Source organism: Lepidochelys olivacea, assembly GCF_965140295.1.
Source record: "Lepidochelys olivacea isolate rLepOli2 genome assembly, chromosome: 7".
Classification (NCBI taxonomy): Eukaryota; Metazoa; Chordata; order Testudines; family Cheloniidae; genus Lepidochelys; species Lepidochelys olivacea.
In genome coordinates this window covers 95129447-95155151 of record NC_140417.1, presented here as the reverse complement: position 1 = coordinate 95155151, position 25705 = coordinate 95129447, and the positions used below count along the sequence as shown (strand labels likewise).

Here is a 25705-nt window from a genome sequence, read left to right as displayed (position 1 = left end):
GTTTCCATCTGTTGCGGCAGATCTCTGAAACTCTTTAAATATATAAACATTAATTTTAAAAGGATGAAAGAGGGGTAAGTTTTCAAGTAAACCAGACTTAAGAATACTATTCATATACCTTTTCTAAAGTAGGTAGCTAGAATACTTTTATTACAATAATATAGTTAAGATGTTATTTTTATTTGAAGCCCCTGTTTTCAGACCCAAATAACTTTCTGGAAAAAATTAGTCTGAGCTTGAAGTTTTAATGCTTGTTCTCATTTCAAAAGTGAGACACTTGCCTTTTGTTTAGAAAAACAGGTAAAATTCTATGTGCTTTGAGGTGGTAGTGCATTTGGGGGAGGGGATGGGCACAAAATGTTTCCATGCGTAGAAAAAAGTTTAAGACTTATTTAAATATTTGCATAACTCAAATGGCTTTTTTAAAGATATCAAATCTTTATGTATATAGTCATATGGAATGTTTGCAAGTCTGAAAAATTAGAGAAATAAAGATAATGACTAAAAAAGTACTGTGTATGCGCAATATGTCACTTATTGATTTAGGTGTGCACAAATGTATAATCTTAAAGGCTTTTCTGTTAGAACAATAAACCTGTGGGCACTATAAAACCCAGGAAATTTGAATTTAGACAGTGGGGCCATGAGAGGCTTTCAAAGATGTGTAGCCATTCTGATGCAAATTTAAAGGTGAGATTTGACTTGTATTCCTCACACACACCTTTTTAAGATGCTGACAGCAGATCAGCATATATGCTCTTCCTTCCAGAGGTTGGAAAATTACATGTGCAATGAGACTGTATTTTAATTAATTGTGCGTGGACTATCTCCTATTTGACAGTTAGCTGTTCCTTTCACACTTGTTCCTGCATTTTCTTAACACTTTTGGTTCTTCCTCTTACCTCCCGAGTACTACTTCGGGACTTCTCCAGTATTCCTTTGAGTCCCTATGGTTCCATCCTTGATTCCTTTATCATCTGCCTCCATAGCTTCTTTCTGCATGTCTCAATCAATCACATAGATTCAGCTGTCACTTCTATCCTGATGATTTCTAGATATACTTCTGTCTCTAACCTTTCATTATTTCTCTAGTCAAGCATTGCTGCATTTTTCTAATAACTCCTCTTGGATTGTCAGCTGCTTCCAGCTCAGTTTCTCCAAGAATTTGCTTTTTCACTCAAGCCTTTGTTTCCATTGTTGTTGACAAAACCACCATTTTCCTGTCACCCTGTCTCTAGTCTTGATATCATCTTTGACTTCTAATACCTTCTGCCCTATATCTAGGCTCACAGACTTCCGCTGAGGCAATTTCCCCTCCACCCTAAAATATTAAAATATTTATTCATGTCTCCACTATTGTAACTATCATTTCTCTGGCCTCCCACAACTTCTTAACTCTCCCCATTTCTCCAAAACTCTACTACTAGAAACTTCCTCTTTGATAGCTCTAACCACATCTTCTTTTCCTCCTTCTCCATCCCCTGTTCCTTCACTGGATTCTTCTTGTATTCCAGAACAAGTTCAGATTTCTTCCCTTCATAGCTCTGCACCGTCCTATGCTTTATTTCATCCTAACCCTCTGTTGTTCTCTACAGATCTTTTATCTTTTCCTTCTCTGGTGTGCCCCATACACTACTCTTAAAGGTAACCTGTAAAGGGAGAATTGTACCCTTTGTTTCTTCTGATAGATAAAGAGTATCTGAAAGTTTGTTGTCTTCCTTCTGCTTATTTTATACCTGTTAGAAATTTCAGAATATTGAGACATTGGTTTTGGTGAGTTTCCTTGGGAGGACTCAGAACTGGAATGGAGAGTTTTTCACATGCTTAATTGAGAGAAGGGGGGTGTAGAAAATTTGCCATTGTCCATCTAGCCCAGTGTCCTGTCTTCAAACAGTCGCCAATGCCAGATGCTTCAGAGGGAATGAACAGAAAAGAGCAATTATCTAGTTATCCATCCTCTGCCATCGAGTCCCAGCTTCTGGCAGTCAGAGATTTTAGCGATGTCTGGTTAAATCTCTGACCATTTTGGCTAATAGCCATTGATGGACTGATCCTCTGTGAACCTAGCTAGTTCTTTTCTTAGCCTGTGGCATCCATGATATCCCATGGCAACAAATTCCACAGGTTGACCATGCGTTGTGTAAAGATTTTTTTACGTTTGTTTTAAACCTGCTGCCTATTAATTTCATACAGTAGAACCTCAGAGTCACAGACACCTTGGGAATGGAGGTTGATTGTAACTCTGAATAAGACATTATGGGATGCTCCTCAGGGCAGACTGCTTGGAGGGGGTCTCACATCTGAGCTTGCAAACTTCAGATGCTTTACTTCATACCTATAAGGGGCTACCCAGTGCATGGGGTGGAGACAGGCAGCTGGTTCTGGCCCCCTGGCTGCAAGGGTGATGAGCAAGGCACACTGTAGAACTGAGGTGTCAGTGGGCGCGGGGTGCAGGCTATCGCTTTTTAAAACTGAGCTGCTCCTCCAGAGCACACTGGGCAGGCATGAGCTTGAGTTTGGGCTCCAACAACAAACACTCCCAGGTAGGTTCCAGCAGGAGCTCAGGAAGTTTCTTTCCCAGGCTCAGACTGAGCATGCAAGCTTGTCCCTCTTGGCAGGGGAGAGGACTTCGTCCATAACTTACAGGAAAGCAGCAAGACTCCAGGGTTGCTCTTGCCAGCTGTGCCCCATGTGGCAAGGTGGGGATGGGGGACACGCAGCCCAGATGTGCCTATCTTTAAGATGCAATATAGGCACAGTACAGTATTTCCTGGTTTGTTTGTGTGTTTGTTTGGTCTCCACTGCTGCCTGATTGCTTACTTCTGTTTTCACATGGGGTTCAGTTAACTGGTCAGTCTGTAACTGGTGTTTGTATCTTCGAGGTTCTACTGTAGTTTCTGTGTTATGTGAAGGGGAAAATAATACTACCCTATTCGCTTTCTGCACACCAGTCATGATTTTACTGACCTTTATCATATCCCCCCTTAGTTTTTTTTCTTTTCTAAGCTGATCAGTCCCAGTATTTTTGACCTCTCCTTGAATTTCTCTCTCTCACCTTTTTCCTGTTAGAACTACCCTTGCTCTACTTTTATGTACTCGTGATCCTATTCTGCCAAATGACGATAAAATAACAAAAGGCGAAAATCCTTGAAGCTAATGAGACCTACGAAACATGCCTGTTTTGAATTATTGTTCTTCCTGTCCCCATCATCTGTTGTAATAACTCTTATGTTACCTCTAACTTAGAAGATGAGCTCCTGGGGCCAGCTAATGTGTTCTACTTCTTCTGAAGTGTCAGTCATACATTGTAAAATAAATGATAAAATGAGCGTGAAGTTAAGTGGTTTTCATTGAGAAATGCCCCTACTCAAACTCCATTTCTTCATTCATGAGGGGTGAATTAGGAAATAGTGGACAACATGTTTTTAAAACAGGACATGCTAAATCTGTTTCCATGTATTTATTTAAACCATTCTTTGCAAAGCAGGAAGACTCCTGTGATTTTAACAGTTGAGATACTGACCGAAAGCCTCACAGAATCCAAGTAGCTGTCGTGTCATCAAGCTACATCTTGAGTTGTCTGGGAGATACTCTGTCTGCAGGTGGCTTAAGAACTAGACGCCTTGGTACCACCCTGGGGTCAGCTTCAGTGCTGCTAATTGACTTGTTCGCCCCTCCAAATAAACACTTTTCACATTTTTCAATTTTAAATACCCAGAATTCTATGCAATTTGTTTTACCAACATAGCTTTTACGGTTTTTAATGAGAAAATCTGGATTCAGAGTTAGACACTGAGCTTTTCTACACCTGTATTAAATTGGCACACAGCTTTTCTGTGCCTGTTTTGCAAAACTTTTCCACATTGTAACACATCTGCACAAGGCTAAAAAGTATTAATTTCTTGTTACTCTTGTTTTGTAGATTAACGCCGTACTGTTTTGAAGGTGCCAGAAGTAGGTTGAATAAAGAATGCTTTGAGTAAGAATTTGACAGCAAACTAAACAATTTTGCAAAATTCCGTTTGTCCAAAGCAAGTAATTTTTCATTTTTTTTTAAACTTGGAAGTAAAATACCAAACTTTTCATTTTCATCAGTCATCTTGCAATAGGGCAGCTGAATAGATTTTTCTACCTCGGTTGTTGAATTTTGCAACCATTTTGCAAGCTGGGTAAGAAGAATGAAAACAATGGCTGATTGGCAATGGTATTTTCTTTTCCTCCTACCCTTAAAAATGTGTGCCCTGTTACACAGAGATTGAAAAGTTAAAGCTTTTAAAATGCATTTTAATCCCTTATGAGAACATACGGAACTAGAAGGATAAACAGTGTATATTACCTTATAACGCTTGGACTGCAAGATAACTTGATTTTTAATCTAAACACATTTTTCACAAACACACAAAAAGGGTTACCACTGCATCTGTTCTGGTATGGAATCATGTTGCATGTCATGCACTACTTAAGCTCTTTAGAATGCTCTGGAAATAGTAAATGCAACTGGACTATGTTCAAGGCATGGTTTAGGTGCTGTTATCTAGCAAAACTGGTTTTCAACGAATCAATGCGCGCGCACACACATATCTAATGTTGAAGGTGTAAGTCGTTATTTTTATCTATATCAGTAACTTCAAAAATACAAAATATGGGCTTGGACCATTTCAGGTTAGCCCACTGCTTATGCTGCAACAATTTTTAATGATGAAAGGGATGGTTGTTAGGTTGATAGACCACAACTGACCTATTGTGCCAGTGAACTTATATGATAATTATATATTACATATGTAACTTGTTTAATGTAGTTTGGTTTTCCAAAATAATTGAAAGAAGGATTACTTGACAAATGTGGTCTTGGAGGAAGCTGAAGCTGTTTTGAACTTTATAATAAACTGCTGTATATGAACTATCTGTCAGTATTGGTGTCTCAGAAATTGCTGTGTCATTCTGTTCATTAGTACTGTTTATATTACTGTAGTTCCTAGAAGCCCTAATCTTGGGTTTTCATAGTTTTTCCTTCCCATGTTCACCCCATTTCCAGAAGACAGAGGGATCTGGGGGTTTTATTGTTTGTTTTTAATTTATCCTCTAATGCCATCTCAACATGAATAGGTAGGGTAAGTAGGTCCCTCATTGTCCCCTTTTTCACATAGGTGACCACAGAAGTGCCCATGTTCAGCCCTTCTTGGTTATTGCTTTGGGTGCTTTAGAAATGTGTGCAGAGGCTACCAATAAATAGGACACTATCGTGTACAGTGGAGTCCAGCAGAAAGTTTTTGATCAGTGACTAAAATCTCATTAAACTACCTTTTTAAATTTACTTATTGATATATTTGTGTGTAAATAACATTCTCCCTTGTAGTCAGACAGCAGTTTCTGTCTGATCCATTTAGTGATGCAACAGTCCAATATTTGCTCTTGATTAATTAAAAATAAAGATTAAATCTACTGTTGTCAATAAACAGATCTCTGTAACTAACTGGTAAATTCAGTGCAGCAGGAAGCTGAGGGTTAAATTTTCAATAAGTGCACAGGTGAGCATGCAGTAGAATGCTTCTGTGAAAATAATAGCTGTGGGTTAGGCAATTAGTCCAGTTAAAAATAAATACTGTTGCACATCTAACAACTCCTGTGTGTCCAATTCCACAAACAAACTCTCTAGTTTTCAAACTATTTAAAAATATATTTTGGCCTTACAGAACACTAATCAATATACTCTTTTAATGTACAATGGCCTTTATAAACAAAATGAAAATTCGTATCCGATGAAATCCAATTTTTCTAATGCTGAGATCAGTGTTGGTTACATTAAAATGTGAAAAGAAATTTTACAAATCACATTTTAACTCCCTACAAATATTTTGTTGTTTACAAGCCTTTACCTCTGAAATGCTTACTGTACACAAGTTTGTTTGTTTTTAAAAAAAGTCCTAACTCTCTTAACTGCCTGCAAAGGATATTGTCTTTTGTTGTTTCCAAATTTATGATGACAACCAGATTTTTGTGACTTCTATGATCACATACTTGACATAATTTGACTTTGGGTGTCTCCCAATCTTTTTTTTTCTCCTCCTTTTCCAAAATAAATTATACTAGCCAGATACTTATCAACTTTTTAGTGCATCGTATAAGGCACATTTATTAGAACTGTTAGGTAGAATCTAGGTGATTTTTTTTTGTGTGTGTGCCATTTTATTATAGTGAGAATGGTAGGTTGAAATGCAACTTTCTTTAAACCCCCTACTTAAGTTGCTTATAACTTACTCAAACCAATTAATTGGGGACTGGAAATTTTTCTGTACTTGATCTTTACCCAGAAGAGAGTGTTTCGGCAAGTTTCAGCGGAATTCATTCAGATATTTATTAGTTCATTATGTGTAAAATATGTACTTTCCCTATATGTTCTGAGCACAGGTTTTGCACAAACATAGAGACTAGATCAATTTCCTTCAAGATTGTGTTGTTTTATGGCTGTTAATGAGATCTAAGGAGAAAACTGCGTTTGAAGGAAATTGGTTCAGTAGTTTTGAAGTAGTGATCATTGAAAGCATTTTCACACACAAAAAGTAGGAATTTTTAAGTTTCTGTGCTCAGTCTGTTGTCTAGGACATTAGGGTGTACATGACCAGTAGGCTTTGGCCTTTTTTCTGCTCCATTTCTACTGGCTTTGAATATTGGGAGCACTGTGAAGCACTTTAGTGTAATTTGCTGGACTTCAAAAGTTTAAACCTTACAAGCACTTTCAGGAGTTTCCAGTGTGGTTGTGACACCCTGGAGGCCACATGAATTAAAGTAATGAATACAGTGTTGCAAGGCTGATCTCCTTTGTTCTATTCTCAGCTCTGCTACTACAAAACTTTAGAGGACACTTAAAAACTACAATAAAAAGTAACCACTTATTTGGGGCTTTGAGATAGTGCTGTCAAATGCACCTTGGGGATAGTTTGTTTGTTTCTTTCGTTTGTGTGGATCTTCAGCACAGCAACGGGGGGGAGAAAAACATTTTTAAAAATAGGAAAATAATATTAAAACCACCAAAAATTAGCAGTGGATACCCAGGGACATGTTTTGTAACTGAAACTTAACTCATTTTGAAACTGATCACATTTCAGAAACTGACCACATTTTTAAGTAGCACAATGGAGCCCCAACCTCCTTGGCCTTTAAGTGCTACTGCAATGTAAATGTTAAATAATAAGAATAAAGTGACAGTATATCTTTAATACTTTACTCTTAGCACTTTACACACATTTAAGTGGACTTTGTAACACTTTTAGGAAGTGGGTAACTATCACTACACCCATTTTACAGATTGTAAAATTATTGCTCAGAAAAATTAAGGATTTGTCTAGATAAGGGAAGTTTACACTAATATAATTAGCAAGTTTCCTTAATTGATACAAGCCCTCCATTGTTCAAGATCACATGGAAAATTAATATTAGAACCAGGTTTTCCATTTGTGTCTCTATCTGCTAGGCCCATGTATATTGCATTAGATAAACCTTGCCTCCCAGCCAGGTCCTTGAACTTCCCGCTGCCCTAAACATGAAAAATGTCTAATAAAAATGCTTTGCAATTATATAGTGTATTTTCATCTGTAGCTCACAAAGCTCCTTGCAAAGAGGGTACCACATTACAGATTGTGTGAGAAAAATAACTCACTTGCCCGATTTCACACAACAGATCCAGGCTTTCAGGCAATGGCCTAGCCAATCCCACTGCAGTGCCATTCAGGCAAATCAGTCAGTTTTTCTTCATAGTGCATAATATCACCCTTGGGCATGGGGAAGGGCTTATAGATCTTCCCTTGAGTACATGGGAGGCAGTAAACTTATATGCTGCTGCCCAAACAGTTAGCCACAGAGGCCCTCTATCTCCTGCCCTCAAGCCCAGGGGTGCATAGTGCAGCAATCCTTAAAGAGGACAAGCTTTTTCTTTCCTCTGCTGGCCTAAAGTCCATCCCACAGTATTTTGTGCCTATTTACCCTTCTGTAAAACAGACTATGCTTATATCTGACTTTTCCTCTGTAGATTTTAAAACAATTGACAAAACTAGATAAACTTGAGTGGCCCTATTCTACAGATCAGTAAGCATCAGATACAGAGATCTGTGGTTTAGCAGATTTGCTACCTTAGATAAATATATTCTGTTTCCTGCCCCAAACTTCCTGTGTAAATTTTAACAAGTCCTGTAACATGTCATGAGCTTCCATATTAAAATAATGTAGAATTGCTCCTTGATGGGTTCAGGGGATACAGTTTAATTTATAAGTCACTGAGACCCAGGTGCATATGTAGTACACAGTTAGCATTTTGGCAACATGTGCAAAGGACTAATTTTTAACTTGTAACTTCAGAACCATTTCATTTAATTACTTGAAATTTATGGACAAAATCCCATTGTATACTAACAGTGATCACAAAAACTATGACTAGAAAATATTTTTCTTGTGCTTTGTTAGAAGATCAGTGAAGATTGGTCTTATAATGGAAACCTGGTTGCAGACTTAGTTATGGAGGGCCAGCGATCTCTCCATATAATTTGTGTAGCTGTGCTGAATAATGGAAGAATCTTTGTGCTCTGAGAAATGCTAATTCTATATTCTGACTCACCTAAATAATACTCTACTTATGTTCGTCCAGCATTGTAGGCACCTTTCCCCATTATGAAGGCTCATGGTGGATTCTTTGTCATTGGCAACTTTTACATCAATATTGGATGTTTTTCTAAAAGATATAGTCTAGGAATAAAATTGGGGAAATTATGTGGCCTGTGTTATACAGGACATCAGACTAAATCAGGGGTTCTCAAACTTCATTGCAGTGCGACCCTCCTTCTGACAAGAAAGTTACTACATGACCTGGAGGGGCGGGGGGGCAGAGCCCAAGCCCTGCCACCCTGTTGGGGCGGGTGGAGGGAAAGAGGGCCTCAGGCCAAGCCCTGCCGCCCCAGGTCGGGGGAGAGGGAGCTGGAGCTCAAACCCCATTGCCCCAGGTGGGGGTGGACCTCAGGCTTCAGCTTCAGCCCTGGGTCACAGTAAGTCTAATGCTGGCCCTGGTGACCCCATTAAAATTGAGTCACAACCCACTTTGGGGTCACGACCCACAGTTTGAGAACCGCTAGACTAGATGATGACAGTGGCCCCTTCTGGCTGTGGAATAAATGAATTCTCGCCCCCCCTCCCCCCAGTAATTTATTAACATTATTCAAATGTGTAATATTGAAAAAAAACAATAGTAATGTTTCAATAGTCATGCTAGCTAATACTATTTATTTTGGATTTATTTAAATCAAAATATCTCCTCCTGCTGAAATAAGGCAGATTTTTCAGAAGAGTTCAGTTTCTATTTAGGCACCTTAATAAAGTAGCCAGATAAGCACTTAGAAAACCTGACCACTTCACTTAGATGCCCAGTTAGGACTGCTGCTTGGTTCTGAAGTTTTTTGGGAAATCTGGCCCTAGACATGTCAAGCAAGTAGCTGTATGATCCATCAGGGAGACTAGGATGCTATTTACATCTTTCTGTTTGGGGTGATGTGGGAGCAGCAAAGTCTGCTGTTTATAAGACATTTAATGTAGCTTGAAATTTATCCTGAGACCAAAAAGAGCAGGGGTTTTTTGTGCTTTTGTTACTTACTTACTTAAAGCTTACTCCAAAGAAGAATAAACTTTATTACAGAAATAGCTGTTTTATATGAAACTTCAGGTGTCCTGTATCAAATTAGTATAGTTTGAAAAGTATTTTATCCTTCAAGTATTCAGAAAAAAATACAAATTTTTTTTTTCATAAAAGATGGCGGACTTTGACACCAGTTGGACAGCCTATACCAGGAACAAGATTCATTGCTTTCAAAGTGCCTTTGAAAGGGGTATGTATAAAGTGCTGTTTGTCAGTCTGTATTAATTGCAGTGTGAAGAATTATGGAAAATAGCATTCACATTCATATGCAAACTGCAGAACAGATTCAAGGTGAAAAATTACAGAAATTATTTTTCTATTAAAATTAGTATTTAGCACATTCAGTCCTTTTCCAATGAGCTTTCCATAAACTAAAGATGCTATTCGCTTTTCTTGTGTAGACTGGTACTTGGTGTTACTGAGTATGTTTACTTATCTCTTATACATCATGACTTTCTCAACCAGTCTCATTAGGCTGACCTCACGCTTGGTAAGACAACTCCCATCTTTTCATGTATTTATACCCTCTCCACTATTTTCCCCTCCATGCATCTGATGAAGTGGGTTCTAGCCCACAAAAGCTTATGCCCAAATAAATTTGTTCGTCTCGAAGGTGCCACAAAGGACTCCTCGTTGTTTTCACCAGCTAATCTGCACCATTCATTTAATCATTTTAAATTACAGAATTTAGTGCTTCTGGAGTGCGTCGGTTCAGGCTTGAGCCCAGTCTTTTGCATCTTCTGAAACTGCTGTAACAAGAGTCCTACTTGTGGTGGTGATTTTTGTGATGTGGATAACTGTCCATTTGACATAAAGCAGAAATTAATTTCACATACATGATGATCACGCATTAAAGGATAGTGGTCACTGGACCACTTTTGAAATGGTGACTATAAATGTATGTCTCCGTATCCTGTTCCTGTAAATTGCACAGAAATGGACAAAAGAAGTATATTTTAAAGAAACGTTTTAAATGCTCTCTAATGGTATGTAGACAGCATCTTGTATGTAAATTCCATCTTAATCTGTTTCACATGGTTGGCCAGATTCTCTGTTTTGCTGAGCTTATGCTGGTCAAAGCAGAGACTGGAAGCTGTCATGGAGCTGTTTAGGCTTCCTGATACTTTGCCTGGCCCTGATGCTCATTAGAGAATTTTTTTGCTGCTGTCTACATTCTTCTTACACTCACTTCAATCCTGATAAAGACCTTGCTTCAAATATATAGGAAAAAATTATCTTAATGCTAAATGACAAATTTATGTTGCATCCAATAACATGAGTGACAGAGGAGAAAGCAAACAGGCAGGGAAAAATAAGTATCCCCAACATTTGTGGGAAGAGAAGGAAGCCAGTAAGCTATCCTATCAGAGCTCCCTAGTTTTTATGTAGAATAGACCAGTTGTTTGGGATTTTTTGCAGAGCAAGTGGGTAAGATTTTTGTATTTTGTTTTGCTTATTGACATCAATGTTAAATTTGTATGTGTTCAAGGAATTACTTTAAATTGTTATATTCATTCTTCATTGTGCAAGACTTTTTTCTTGATATGAAATTAGTGCTTATTGCGCTGGAGCTGCGGCCCTATGATAGCCTCTCTTATCCATGTTATCTGTTGTCATCATATCATACAATAAAATCATTAACTTATTTTGGGTCATCAGTTCCATCTCAATGTAGTTTTTGAATCCACACAATACATTGAATGCCTATGTTTCTTCTTGTTCTTGATTCATTTTATAAGAGGCAGATGTTTCTATTTTTATTGGAATTTGTAAAACACAGTCTTCATTTTCCTTTTTCATCACAGGCAATTAACCAGAGACTTACTCCAACCCAGAAATTTACACCCAAAGACCTGATTGCTGCAATGAAAGCCCTAAATGTGGAACTTGGATTAATTATTGACTTAACATACACCACACGGTATTATGAAGTTAAGGTAATAGTAAAGGAGTAATAGCAGAATTAAATGCACAATTAGTGCTACCTTTTATCTTGTGTTATTTAATGTCAATCTAGAAATTGTTATGTTGGAACAGACAAGTGAACCATCTAATCTGGTGTCGTGTTTCCAGCAGAAGTTTATGCAGAATTGTATCATGAAGGAAATAACATCTTAACCTCAGCTAGCGTTCACTTATGGCTTCATTCAGGAACTTTACTAGCATTTGATCATTATATTTATTTATAGTACTGTAGTTCCCAGATTCACTGATTAAGACTACTATGTTGGCACAAACACACAGAAAGACATGGCCCCGCCCTGAAGACAGATGCTATATCTAAATCTTTTTAAAAATATAATATTTCTTTCACTATTATGCTGTATGAATGGATTCCACAGGTTAACTCTACACTGATTTAAAAAAAAATTTACATTGTAATTGCGAGTATCCTTTTAATGTGCTCTTCATGAAGAGGATTTGAATGGCAGTACAAGCTTCCTTAGTCAATCCCACCAGCGTGCATCTACTGTAACCAGGAGGTATTGAAAGGGTATTGAAAGTTCAGTCTCCATTACAAACCTAGATCTCTTTGCTTGAGGTAGCCCTTTTGTTGGGAAGAGTCAATTTGCTATGGCAGTTTTTGTGAGTACAGTTTTTCTAATATAACTATGTAATGATCATTTTCAATCACTACTGATTGATTTGAACAAGTGACTTGCATCTGTTTTTTTTTTAATATATTGTTTGTAAGTTTTATGGTGGTACAAGATTTTAATGACTAATGATTGTTGCTGTTTTTTTCTCCTTGTTGTTGCTAGGATTTACCTAAAAGTGTGCAGTATAAGAAACTGTATACTGTTGGACTTGAAGTCCCCGATAATGCTACTATTCTACAATTCAAAAAATGGGTCAGAAAGTTCCTTTGGGAAAATGCAGGAAATGGTAATTAACAGCATTTTTAATGCTATAAAAGACCAAAATGTTACTTAAATCTTCAATGTGTGATTTATTAATCACAATAGATATTCACTTCTACAGGTCAGGTTTCTCAAACTTTTTCATAGTGTGATCCAGTTTTGTAACTTCATAATCTCATGGACCATCTCCTATCCCTTTTGCCACTCCAAAATGCTCATATCAGCTACAGCATTTATTACACGGACAGCCTTCCTAATAGTGTCATGTTTTTAGCTGTATTTAATGTGATGTGCCTGCTGGGAACAAGGAGAGCTAGTACCATGTGACCAGCAGGCAATTCATGGATCACTGCTGATTCACAGACCACAGCTTGAGAGCCACTGGCATAGTTCTGTGTATAAGAAATAATACTTTTCATAACACTTTCTGTGTTTTTGTAATTGGACACAATCAAGGATTTTCTGATCATACTTTTTCTTCTTTCATTGTGATCTATAAGGTAGCCTTACCCTGTTGAAGGCATGTAATGTGATAGCCTCCTGTCTGATCTCCACCCTCTGCTTCATAGCAGAACCACTTAGTAGTGTGACCTTGAGTTCTCTGAATTAGGAGTCAAGGACATAGCTCAAGAGCATGAAGATGTCATTTAGCTAATTGGTTATAAAGTTTAGTAGCTACGGGGCATCATGTTAAGATATTTTGATGGTAGCTGGATACTCCTTTGCTCTCATGAAGCTAGTAATTCTTTAAGAGCATGATACAGTTATAGAGGTGATTGGGAGTTTACATAGTGTTTGTGCAGAGCTGTTGCACAGTTCTCCCCAGGCTGGTGTGACAGCTGTATGCATGGAAGAACTCTTTGCACACATCCTGCTACAACCTACATGTATATCTCTTTTTATCTTTCCCTTAGTACTGCAGGCTCTTGCACAACTCCGTTCAGCATCTTTTGGAACAAATCTTTACTGGCAGCTGAGAGTCATTCAGCTGTGTGCCTGACTCAGGAGACTGCTCTGTTGAGCCCCTCCTGGTTTCTTACTGTGATAGCTCTGTAATGGTTTGTGTCAGAAAATTTCCATTGCCAAAGTTGCTCTACCTCATTGTACTGCTCTGCCTCAGATAAGATGTATGCTTCTGTTGTGGATAGCCAGTTTGCAGGTGGATGTAAATCTCAGATACCAGAGCCCAAATTTGAAGTGTTGGAAAAGAACGATATTCTGAGATGGTTCTTTCTTATCCCTTTAGTTAATGTTCTGGCTCCTTGGTTGCTGTTTTTGGCTTATGAACTGAAGTGTAGGGAGTTTCTGTCCTGCATAATCTAATGATTTAGATGTGACAAAGGCATTCCTTTTGGGGCCCTTTGGGTCGGAGTGTTTTGTTCTGAATGTTGGTCAGAACCCCAACTTCCTAGTTTGCAGCTGGATCAAGAGACACAGCTTTCTCCAAAGTTTGACTAGAGATGGCAATACAAAGCAAGAAGCTAAATGCACTGCCTCCGCAATACCTCAGGCATCTGCCATCCCAGGAGTAATGGGCCAAATTTAGACCCGCGTACTTGGATCCCTCTAGTAGTGCATTTCATTACCAGTAGGCTGCCAGGCTGACTTCAGTGTTTTTGCTTTTGGAAGGGTTCAGGAGAATCTGTAAGTGAACTCCTTGTGAAAGTAAGTTTGGTGGCTGTTTAAACTTGCCCTCAAAGTCAGTCATGTTTTGTTCTAGTCACTTTATTCAGTTTCGTTATCACAGTATGGTTGATGGTTATCTAGTCAGGCAGCTTTTCTTATCACCAGTTTTCCCTTTCTTTTTTCTGTGCCCTGCCTGGACTAGTTTAGGTTGGGAAGTGGGAAGCATTGAGTTAACTGCTGCTACAAATCCAGCAGGAAGAACATAAATTCTGGATATATATCCTGATGTGTACAGGCTTAATAGTAATAATTTTTCAAACAGCAAACATGCTCACTGAAACTGTTTTAGTGTAAACAATAAATGGCTTCTGTTTTGCACTCATTATTTTTTGGTATTTTCATTTTTTCACACTTTTTTCCTTTGTAATAGATAAACTCATTGGAGTTCATTGTACCAATGGAATTAATAGAACTGGCTACCTTATGTGTAGGCAAGTATTACATGAAAATTCAGATAATTTTTTAAATTAGAATAGTATGTTTATATCAGTGATAATATATACCTTTATAATAATTCAGCCATGTTTTTTGTCAGATACCTTATTGATGTTGAAGGTTGGGATCCAGAGACAGCAATTCAAGGTATTTCGTAGAACTTGAACAGAACATGAGGCTCTGTGTCTACAGTGGTTCTGTGACAGCTACCTCATACTTAACTCCTGCACAGGTTCCCACAGATTAATCCATCTTCCTGCGGCTTCCATGCCTGGCAGTATTTGAGTACCATCAGATCTGAACCACATCAAGAGGACAGTTCCCTCCCTCCAACCCAATTATAGGTTTTGAAGGTTTCTGTGTATTGGTGCAATCATAGTAACAACTGCAATAGTTACAGTTGGAAAACAGTTTACTGCAAAAATGTCAGTCTGCTGCAATTTAAAACTGAGTCACAGGAATCAATAGTGAACTTACTTCAGGTTCACTGTGCCACGGTTTACATGGAGCCCTGACTGACCACATTTTATGGAGTTGTGTTCCAAGCATGTTTAACTGCACCCGCTAATCTTTTTACAATTTTCTTCAGCTTTTGGTGATGCTAGAGGTCATCGTATGGACGGTCTTGTATACCTAACAGATCTCAGAACTCAGCCAATGAGAAGGTAGGCAAAGGCTTTTAATTACATAATTGAAGTTGTCAAATGCAGTTCCTTGCATTGTCAATGCTTGGGTCATATTTAAAATGTTGCCTCTTGTCCTATTACACAATCAGTGCTTATCTTTGAAGACTTCTGTTATGAATGGTATGAAGTGTAATTTTCCCCTTAGGTTTATCTTATAAATGTACATCATGGAAAGGGTTCTCTTTTAAAGTTGATTTTTCTTATTAAATTCTTCTGTTGTTGTGTCCTACTTCCTTAGGTGCATTCAGCAGAGTTATAAATGGGAAGGAGCAGCTGGCAAAAAATTATTGGTGAGGGGCCCCTTAACTCTGGAATTCACTCTCTCCTCTTAGCCTGCCAGAGTCTGGATCTGTTAACTTTTCCGGATATGCTGTCTAGGGAATTGCCATTCCAGAGCAGACCTGTGGTCTATCTAGCCTGCTCTCTTGTTTCTATCAGTGGCCAGTACCAGGTATTTCAGTGGAAGATGCAATAGACCCTGCAGCAGACTGGGCCCGGAAGGGAAGATTCTTCCTAGCCCATCTGTCAGTAGCAGACTTATGCCTTGAAGCAAGAGGATTTATATTCCTTATTTTAAACAAATCCAATCTAATGTAACTGTAGATGTCTTTCTAATCCATCTGTTCTCCAAAAACTCTTTTGCCTTTTTGATATCATTGTAGCAGTGAAGTTGTAAGCTCTCTTGGTTTTTTAATTATATTTTTTGGCCTGTCAGTTTCACTGAATGTCCCTTGTTCCTGTATTATGAGAATGTAAATAGGGAAACTTTTCTGTACTAAAAAGAAAAGGAGTACTTGTGGCACCTTGTAGACTAACAAATTTATTTGAGCATAAACTTTCGTGAGCTACAGCTCACTTCATCGGATGCATTCAGTGGAAAATACAGTGGGGAGATTTATATACACAGAGAACATGAAACAATGGGTGTTACCATACACACTGTAATGAGAGTGATCAGGTAAGGTGAGCTATTACTAGCAGGAGGGGAACCTTTTGTAGTGATAATCAAGGTGGGCCATTTCCACCAGTTGACAAGAACGTCTGAGGAACAGTGGGGGGGTGGGGAAATAAACATGGGGAAATAGTTTTACTTTGTGCAATGACCCATCCACTCCCAGTCTCTAGTCAAGCCTAAGTTAATTGTAGCCAGTTTGCAAATTAATTCCACTTCAGCAGTCTCTCATTGGAGTCTGTTTTTGAAGTTTTTCTATTGAAGTATTGCCACTTTTAGGTCTGTAATCGAGTGACCAGAGAGATTGAAGTGTTCTCCGACTGGTTTTTGAATGTTGTAATTCTTGACATCTGATTTGTGTCCATTTATTTTTTTACGTAGAGACTGTCCAGTTTGGCCAATATACATGGCAGAGGGGCATTGCTGGCACATGATGGCATATATCACATCGATAGATGTGCAGGTGAACGAGCCTCTGATATTGTGGCTGATGTGATTAGGCCCTATGATGGTGTCACCTGAATAGATATGTGGACACAGTTGGCAACAGGCTTTGTTGCAAGGATAGGATCCTGGGTTAGTGGTTCTGTTGTGTGGTTGCTGGTGAGTATTTGCTTCAGGTTGGGGGGCTGTCTGTAAGCAAGGACTGGCCTGTCTCCCAATATCTGTGAGGGTGATGGGTCGTCCTTCAGGATAGGTTGTGGATCCTTGATGCGTTGGAGAGGTTTTAGTTGTGGGCTGAAGGTGATGGCTAGTGACATACTGTTATTTTCTTTGTTGGGCCTGTCCTGTAGTAGGTAACTTCTGGGGACTCTTCTGGCTCTGTCAGTCTGTTTCTTCACTTCAGCAGGTGGGTATTGTAGTTCTAAGAACGCTTGATAGAGATCTTGTAGGTGTTTGTCTCTGTCTGAGGAGTTGGAGCAAATGCAGTTGTATTGTAGAGCTTGACTGTAGACAATGGATCATGTGGTGTGGTCTTGATGAAAGCTGGAGGCATGTAGGTAGGCATAGCAGTCAGTAGGTTTCCGGTATAGGGTGGTGTTTATGTGACCATCGCTTATTAGCACCATAGCATCCAGGAAGTGGATCTATTGTGTGGACTGATCCAGGCTGAGTTTGATGGTGGGATGGAAATTGTAGAAATCATGGTGGCATTCCTCAAGGGCTTCTTTTCCATGGGTCCAGACGATGAAGATGTCATCAATGTAGCGCAAGTAGAGTAGGGGCATTAGGGGATGAGAGCTGAGGAAGCGTTGTTCTAAGTCAGCCATAAAAATGTTGGCATACTGTGGGGCCATGCGGGTACCCATGGCAGTGCCGCTGATTTGAAGGTATACATTATCCCCAAATGTGAAATAGTTATGGGTGAGGACAAAGTTCAGCTACCAGGTTTGCCGTGACATTATCGAGGATACTGTTCCTGATGGCTTGTAGTCCATCTTTGTGTGGAATGTTGGTGTAGAGGGCTTCTACATCCATAGTGGCCAGGATGGTGTTTTCAGGAAGATCACCAATGGATTGTAGTTTCCTCAGGAAGTCAGTGGTGTCTCAAAGATAGCTAGGAGTGCTGGTAGTGTAGGGCCTGAGGAGGGAGTCCACATAGCCAGACAATCCTGCTGTCAGGGTGCCAATGCCTGAGATGATGGCGCGTCCAGGATTTTCAGGTTTATGGATGTTGGGTAGCAGATAGAATACCCCAGGTCTGGGTTCCAGGGGTGTGTCTGTGCGGATTTGTTCTTGTGCTTTTTGAGGGAGTTTCTTGAGCGAATGGTGTAGTTTCTTTTGGTAACCCTCAGTGGGATCAGAGGGTAATGGCTTGTATCATACTTTCATATGGGAAGGGGTGATGTAGTTGAGGGACAATTTTGCAAATAACCATGGGGCTTTGTCCCAACGGTCAACGAGTCATATTGTATGTCAGTGAAGTATATTTTCTTTGCCTTTTTCTATCAGCCTCCTCAGAAAAAAATAAACTGAATTTCTCCCAGATGTACACATAGTCCTGTCTTGAGCGCAGGGGACTGGACTAGATGACCTCTTGAGGTCCCTTCCAGTCCTACACTTTTATGATTCCCTAGCTTTCCAGCACTCCCATAATGCCAGTTTATTTCCACAACTGGAAAAAAAATGTACATACTTTCTTTCAACAGTATTTTTAATAAAGGAAATTTTACATTAAATGCTTTTATTTTCCCTAGTAATCTTGGAATGGATGTATGGGATCCTGATGAAGATATTATACCCCCACCAAATGTAATGGAAGGACCTGTAGATAGGTTCCCAAATGAAGATTTTCCTGGGTAATTGGCAAAAATATTACATTTTTTAAAAGTGTACTGTGAAAGATAACTATTGGAATAGTTACATTGGTATTCTGTTCTATTTTCAGTACTAGTAATTCAGTATACCTATTTTAAATTAAATTAAGGTTGTGATAAAAAGATAAAGCAAGAGAATACTAGGACAGGATCTCTTCCGTTACAAGTACTTTGGATTCACTGGGGCAATTTTTATGTGGTAAAAGTTTTTATCCTTTGGTTTTGGAAGAGACATGTATTGTATCTGCTGTTCCTCGATAACATTCTAGTACAGTAGTTTGTGTATGAATTTTCTTGTTAGTTTTCTATGGGGTTATTTTGGGTTTGCTTGTCTCTGAAAAAAGTGATATGGAATTATAGTGGTTTTCACAGTCTTGACCAGTGGTTCTCAAATTTTTGTATTGTGACCCCCTTTCACACAGCAGGCCTCTGAGTGTGACCCCTCCCTTATAAATTAAAACCACTTTTTTTTTCCATTTAACACTATTACAAATGCTGGAGACAAAACAGGGTTTGGGAATGGAGGCTGGCAGCTCGTGACCTCCCATGTAATAACCTTGCAGCCCCCTGAAGGGTCACGACCCCCAGTTTGAGAACCCCGGTCTTGACAATAGAATATGTTTTATAATATAATTAGAAAGACAAGGTGGTTGAGGTGAAGTAATATCTTTTTATTGGGTCAACTTCTGTTGGTGAAAGAGACAAGGTTATAGAATACATATAATATATACTACAATTAGATAGTTTAGACTGTTAATATTTTAGTATCTTTATATTTGAGTGATAATGTCTTTTCTCAGTCCTGAATAGTTTAAAAAATGCTACTTTGTTTGGATGGCTAACTTGAAATATTTATAACATAAATACAAATAAGCTGTTTAAAAATACTAATTTTCTTCACAGGCCGGGGAAAAGATTAAGAATTTATGACGATGACCACTCTCACAATGATTTACAAGGACAGATACAGTTGAGAGATTTTGATTTCATTAACAAGGGACCGGGACAAAGACGAAGACCATTTCATGACCACCAATCTCAGGATGATTTACAAGCGCCAATGCAAATGAGAGATTGGGACTACAACAGGGGACCCGGACAAAGGCGAAGACCTTTTCCTGACCACCAGTTTTATGATGACTATCAAGACGACATGCAGCTGAAGGATCTAGATTTCAGTAACAAGGGGCCTGGACAAAGACTGAGACCTTTTCATGGCCACCAATTTCATGATGACTTACAGGGAGACGTGCAGTCAAGAGACTTTGAGTATGTTAATAGAGGCCGTGGACAAAGGCAGAGACCCTTTCCTGATCAGCCATCTCACAGTGACTTACAGGATGACATGCAGCTGAAAGATTTTGACTTTGTTAACAGAGGCCGTGGGCAGAGGCGAAGGCTTTTCCATGATCACCAATCTCATGATGAATTTCAGGCACAGATGCAGTTGAAGGATTTAGATTTCATCAACAAGGGGCCTGGGCAAAGGCTGAGACCTTTTCACGACTACCAAACGCATGATGACTTACAACCACAAATGCAGTTGGGAGATTTTGAATTTGTTAACAAGGGCCGTGGGCATAGGTTGAGACCTTTTCATGACCATCAGCCTCACAATGACTTACAAACAGAGATGCAATTGAAAGATTTTGATAATAGGGGTCCTGGACAAAGGCGCAGACCTTTTCATGACAATCAAGGTTATGATGACTTGCAGGAACAGACACAGTTGAAAGATTTTGATTTTGTTAATAAGGGGCATGGACAAAGACTGCAACCTTTTCATGACCATGACGACTTGCCACGTGAATGGTGTTCAGACAGGTGAAGTATTGTTTTGCTGTTATAGCAGATTTAGGGAGTAGCAAGTGTTGTTCCTCAGTATATTATTATATGACATTTTTGGGATAACGAGCAATTAGGTTTTTTTCCTCCTTTTACTCATGTAATGGTTTGCAGAATCAGGCCCTGAGGTTGGGAAACTGATCTCCAGAGTATTTCTGTACTTTCTTAAATTAGAGAGTAGAATTAAAATTAAAGCACATTTCCAGTAACTCCTCAGAATCACCTTGAGACAAAATGCTGCATCTCACTTCATTTTATACTGAAGAGGTTTGCATCTGAAAATCAGTCCTCAGGACTGAAGGTAATGTTAATCCCTTTAACCAAGTTGAGGTAATCAGCAAAGGAGTGAGGAAGTGTTGGATTTCAGTTGCTTATTTCATAAGTAATGTCTACTAGCAAACCTCTCATTTAAGAACTGTAAATCCTTGAAAACTCTCTAAAACAAATATGCACCTTGTTAATACAGCTGTTGGGTTCAAAAGTAAAACCTTTGACATAAAATTTGCAGCAATATTCTTTATACTTTTTATATTTATTTAAAAATTTATTTAAGTATTTGGGAGTGCTATAATTTAAAAGACTTATTTCTGTCCTTCACTTTTGTTTTACACAATTTAAATGATCAGGGATATTAGAGCATTCTTCTGAGACTTTATAATTTTGATATTGCTAAAATAATATTATTATACTCTCACTTATATAACTAAGACATTCCTTTCATGCTAACTAATTTTGGTTACTTTTTTAAAAAAAATCTAAAAGAACTTTCACTAGAATTACTGAATTATTTTACACACTTGTCTTTCTTAACATGTACTTTCTTCGTTTCTTTCAGAAATCGGTCATTTTCCTCCCATGAAAATTTACCAGAACCTCACTTTTCTTCTTCTCCTTCACGTCACAGAGATTACGGATCTGATAATGATGATTTCAGTAGAAGTTACAGGTAAATATCAGCATTCATATATTGCATATCAATCTACGTACTCGTCTACACATTACCATCCCTTTGCCACCATGACCATAGAAATTTAAATTGGATGTGCAGTTGTCAAACTAGATATTTGTTCTCGCTAAACTGCAATATAAGCAATATATAATGGAAATGTATTATGAAATTCATACATGTGTATAATTATATCTGATAATGGAGGAGTTGTTATAATATACAGTGCTTGTTACCGGAATTTTAGATACCAGAGACAGTAAAGTTGCACATGGGTCTGAAAATCAGGATTTTGAAGTACGTACTCTGGCTATCACTGGGAAATCCTTATCCTGGTAGCATGGTTTTCACAAATCATTCCATTGTAAAGGAACAAAAGCTTATATGTGGTCTTATGCCATATGTCTGTTGTTTTTTTTTTATTACAGGCATCAAATTAATTGGCAAAAAACAAAATCCTGAGTTTAATGTGCAGCAAAATAAATTGGTTAGTCTCTAAGGTGCCACAAGTACTCCTTTTCTTTTTGCAAATACAGACTAACACGGCTGTTACTCTGAAACCTATGTTTTTCATAACACTGATGCTCATTAATGCAATCATATTTTTAACTAGAAATTATTTAACACTCCCTACATGGTGAACTCATTCTTAAAGCAAAATAAAAACTTGGGATATATTCTTCTTCAAAGTTCTTCCATCCTGCTGTCATATAGCACACAGCTCAAATCGGCACTGAGGGCCCAATCCAAACACCAGAAAAATCAGAGGAGTCTTTCCATTGACTTTCTGAGAGTTGGACCAGACCATGAAAGCTATTTAGAATCTGATAGAAGACTTTTTTTCATTTGTGTACGTGATTTGAATGTGTGATATTGAGACCAAAAAGTCCCAAACTTGCAAACTAGCTAGTTAGAAACAGAGAACACTGCATTCCAAGGACCAGTTAGGACATGACTGACCTAAACAATCCAAATCTTGTGAATCTGGTTTCATAGTCCCTCATAATTCTCAGTTCTAATTCTCTAACTAACATTAACACCAGTTGATGAAATTATTCACTTGCGTTAAGTATTTTACAGGATTAGAACCAGAATTCTCAAAATCTGCAGGTGATACTGAACCTGAAAATGAGCAAAATTATGAGAGACAGTGAAACCAGATACAAAAATATTTGGATTGATTAAATCAGTGGTTCCTAAATGTGGTTGTTGGAGTGCTGGCCATCCTCTTTGTTTCTAGTTGCTACATTGCATTAAATGCTGCAAAAGTTACACTGAATTCATATTACTTTTTCATGTGAACAATTGGGATGATGTAATCATGAATAGGACAGGGGGTGGTGTTCTATGTGAATATGAGGGAGGTGTTTCACAAGGCAGTTTCTCTATTTAAAAATGTAGTCCATGCTATGACACAGTTTGAGAACCTCTGATGTAGGTAATTGGATAAGAGGTGGCAAATGTAGTACAAAGAAGGTAAATATGAAATACTATAACTTACCCTGGGAGCCAAGATATGGTATATATGCTAAATTCATAGATTCCAAGGCCAAAAGGGAGTATTGTGATCATCTAGTTTGATGCCCTTGCAGGCAATAGAATGCCCCCAAAATAATTCCTAGACCGTATCTTTTAGAAAAACATCCAATTTTGATTTAAACGTTGTCAGTGATAGAAAATCCATCACAACCCTTGATAAATTGTTCCAGTGGTTATTTATTCTCACCATTACAAATTTTTTGTGACCAGAGAGATAGAATACAAAGCAATGTTTGTGTGTGTACACACCCTTATAATATATGCCATATGGTACTTATTAGATCCTAAGTCAACATATCATAGGAACAATATTATTGTAATAGAGAACATGCAGTACAGTGCTACTATTATGTATTCCAAAGGAAAGATAAAGTGGATGTTGATTTTTTTTCCCACATTATTTAGGGGCTTAAAACTAGAAACATGATCCAAAATTGAAGGAACTATTAATAAATAGGGAACTCCTGGTAGAACTACCTTACAGAAAGGGTAGTCAACTTAATTCAAAAGAAGGCAAATATTACAAATACGAATAAGTTAACACAGGTAAATTTGTCTCTAAGAACGAAGAAGGGTATTGAGGAGAGTAATGAAGTTGCAATGTAGTATTAAGATGAAGCATTAAAAGGCAAGAATTTGGAGCTAGATGACTTTTTCCATTTCCAGCGTACTAAAGGGTAAATTACTTACCTATAATTTCTTTTCAAAGGTACACCATTTTAGAATTTAATGCCAATTATCGTTATTGAAATATTGTATATCTAAGAATTGTACAGTTAATATTTGGTTTTATTATAGTAATCGGCCTAGCTGTCCTGAAGATAATAGGAGAACACGTCCTTCAGATGAATTTAACAGAGGGGGGAAAAACAGATTTGCGCCATATTCTTCACGCACAATGCATCTGTCCTCATCCATACACCAGGAAGATGATTCAACTGATTATGAAAGGAAACCTTTTCAAGGTGAATTTACAAGAGATATGGAGCAAGGCAAAAGATTACCCATTGTAACAGTTGATTACAATTATGGTTTGCCATTAGATTACAGACCTGAAGAGGAGGAGAGAACACATTATGATTTACCTCCAAGAGAGCGCTACAACTGGAACTGAATAAAAAGAAAGCATTTGCTCTGATTAAACCTGTATTTACCCATTTTACTTTGTATGTGGACCAAGGTTTTTTTTTTACGAATTAGAAAATTCAAGTTTCAATGTTAAGAGAACTTGTCTCTACTGTAAGACTAGTTTCTACTGACGTGTGGTTCTTTACATTTATGAAATAGTGTGTGTTAAGTATATTTGGAGACAAATCCTCAATACATGGGAAATTAAAATAGTCCTTGTTTCTAGTGAAATTGGAATCCTATATCCTAAAGTAAACAGCTGACAGTGGTTGTGTTTTTGTTTAACTTTCTTTAAATGCAAATAATTTCAGGATGCAAAACTTGTAATAAAACCTAAAAATCTGCATCATAAACTAGACTAGCATTTGAAATGATAGAAAACTTACTATGAAAATTAATAAAGCGGAAAGTAATGTCAACTTGATTGAATTGTTTGGTGATATCCTGGATTTCTTAATGTTAACCTATTTTTTTAGTAGTGGCATATATCTCCTATTAATTTTAGTAGGCATTTCTCATGCATAAGCATACAGTGATTTGGGCATGACTTATGTATATGATGGGCTCATTTGGCCACAGTTTGGGCTTTTTCCTCTCCTCTTTCTCCCACTGTTGAATTCAGTCTACTCTGCTGGACAGCTGCAGCACTGCATTCTAACTCCAGTGTTCTGTACCTCCATCCAAAAGAGCAGGCCTAGGATCACTGCTCTTCACACCACAAAGCTTTACGTGTGAGAATTTTCTCTCACGAATTGCTGACAACTTCAGATTAATTGGATTTTCAGTAATAACTTGTTGACCTTGCTCTTAGGCAGCCTGAGGATCCTGAACCGAATCTGCATTCCTTCCTGCTCCCACAGACAATGCATTTGTCAGTCCAGTGCCAGATGCATATCATCATTATCTTCCACTAGCTTCTGCCAGCAATGTAGCAGAGTGATCTCGCCCATATCACCAGAATCCCTGTTCCAGCTGACCAGGTCCCTTGGGGTGGAGGTGTGTGTGCACACTTTTACATGTCAGTCCAGTCTACCTCCAATCTCCAATTCTACTACACTTTCCACTGGCTTTCCTCAGCAACACAGCAGAGCAGTAGCTAGAATCTACAGGTAAAGGTAACCCTAGGTTCATCCATGTGTGCGCCAGAGCAGCCTACTCTGGATCACCATCTCATTTGGTCTGCTGGCAGCTCTCCAGAGAGTAATGCAGCAGAGAGTGACTGATTAACCCCCGTTAATCAGCCTTCCAGTTCTGGTAAATATTCAGTGCCTATAATCCTGCAGTTAAAAGCTAGTATAAAGAGAGAAAAGTGGTTTACAGGTGGAATAGCTGTAAACCCACTGCATCAGCACTTATATACACACCATGCAGTTTAGTCCAAAGGAAGGTTCTCAAACAGCAGTGCTCTTGCCCAGCACTTCCAGGTCAACATTTTTTTTAAAAATAAGATCTTCCTAAATCCATAGTGAGGTACCTAAACAAGTGTTCAGATTTTCAAAAGTGCTAAGCATCTAGCACAGGGGTGGGCAAACTTTTTGGCCAGAGGGCCACATGGGGGTTCCGAAACTATGGGGGGCCAGGTAGGGAAGGCTGTGCCTCCCCAAACAGCCTGGCCCTCGCCCCCTCCCACTTC

At 38.4% G+C, this 25705-nt stretch overlaps 1 protein-coding gene across 1 annotated transcript in view; it reads left to right on the top strand.

Moving 5' to 3' along the window:
* Nucleotides 1–24478, top strand: part of LOC311523438 (uncharacterized protein) — a 31898-nt gene extending 7420 nt beyond the window's left edge. Inside the window, exons 3-12 of the mRNA XM_084633428.1 lie at nucleotides 9791–9866; nucleotides 11482–11613; nucleotides 12439–12562; nucleotides 14594–14654; nucleotides 14759–14805; nucleotides 15248–15323; nucleotides 18495–18596; nucleotides 19518–20438; nucleotides 21295–21405; nucleotides 23743–24478. Coding sequence (XP_084489554.1) covers nucleotides 9791–9866; nucleotides 11482–11613; nucleotides 12439–12562; nucleotides 14594–14654; nucleotides 14759–14805; nucleotides 15248–15323; nucleotides 18495–18596; nucleotides 19518–20438; nucleotides 21295–21405; nucleotides 23743–24058 — 1966 coding nt within the window. The 3' untranslated portion in view covers nucleotides 24059–24478. The remainder of the gene's footprint in view (nucleotides 1–9790; nucleotides 9867–11481; nucleotides 11614–12438; nucleotides 12563–14593; nucleotides 14655–14758; nucleotides 14806–15247; nucleotides 15324–18494; nucleotides 18597–19517; nucleotides 20439–21294; nucleotides 21406–23742) is intronic.
* The last annotated feature ends 1227 nt before the right edge of the window (nucleotides 24479–25705 follow it).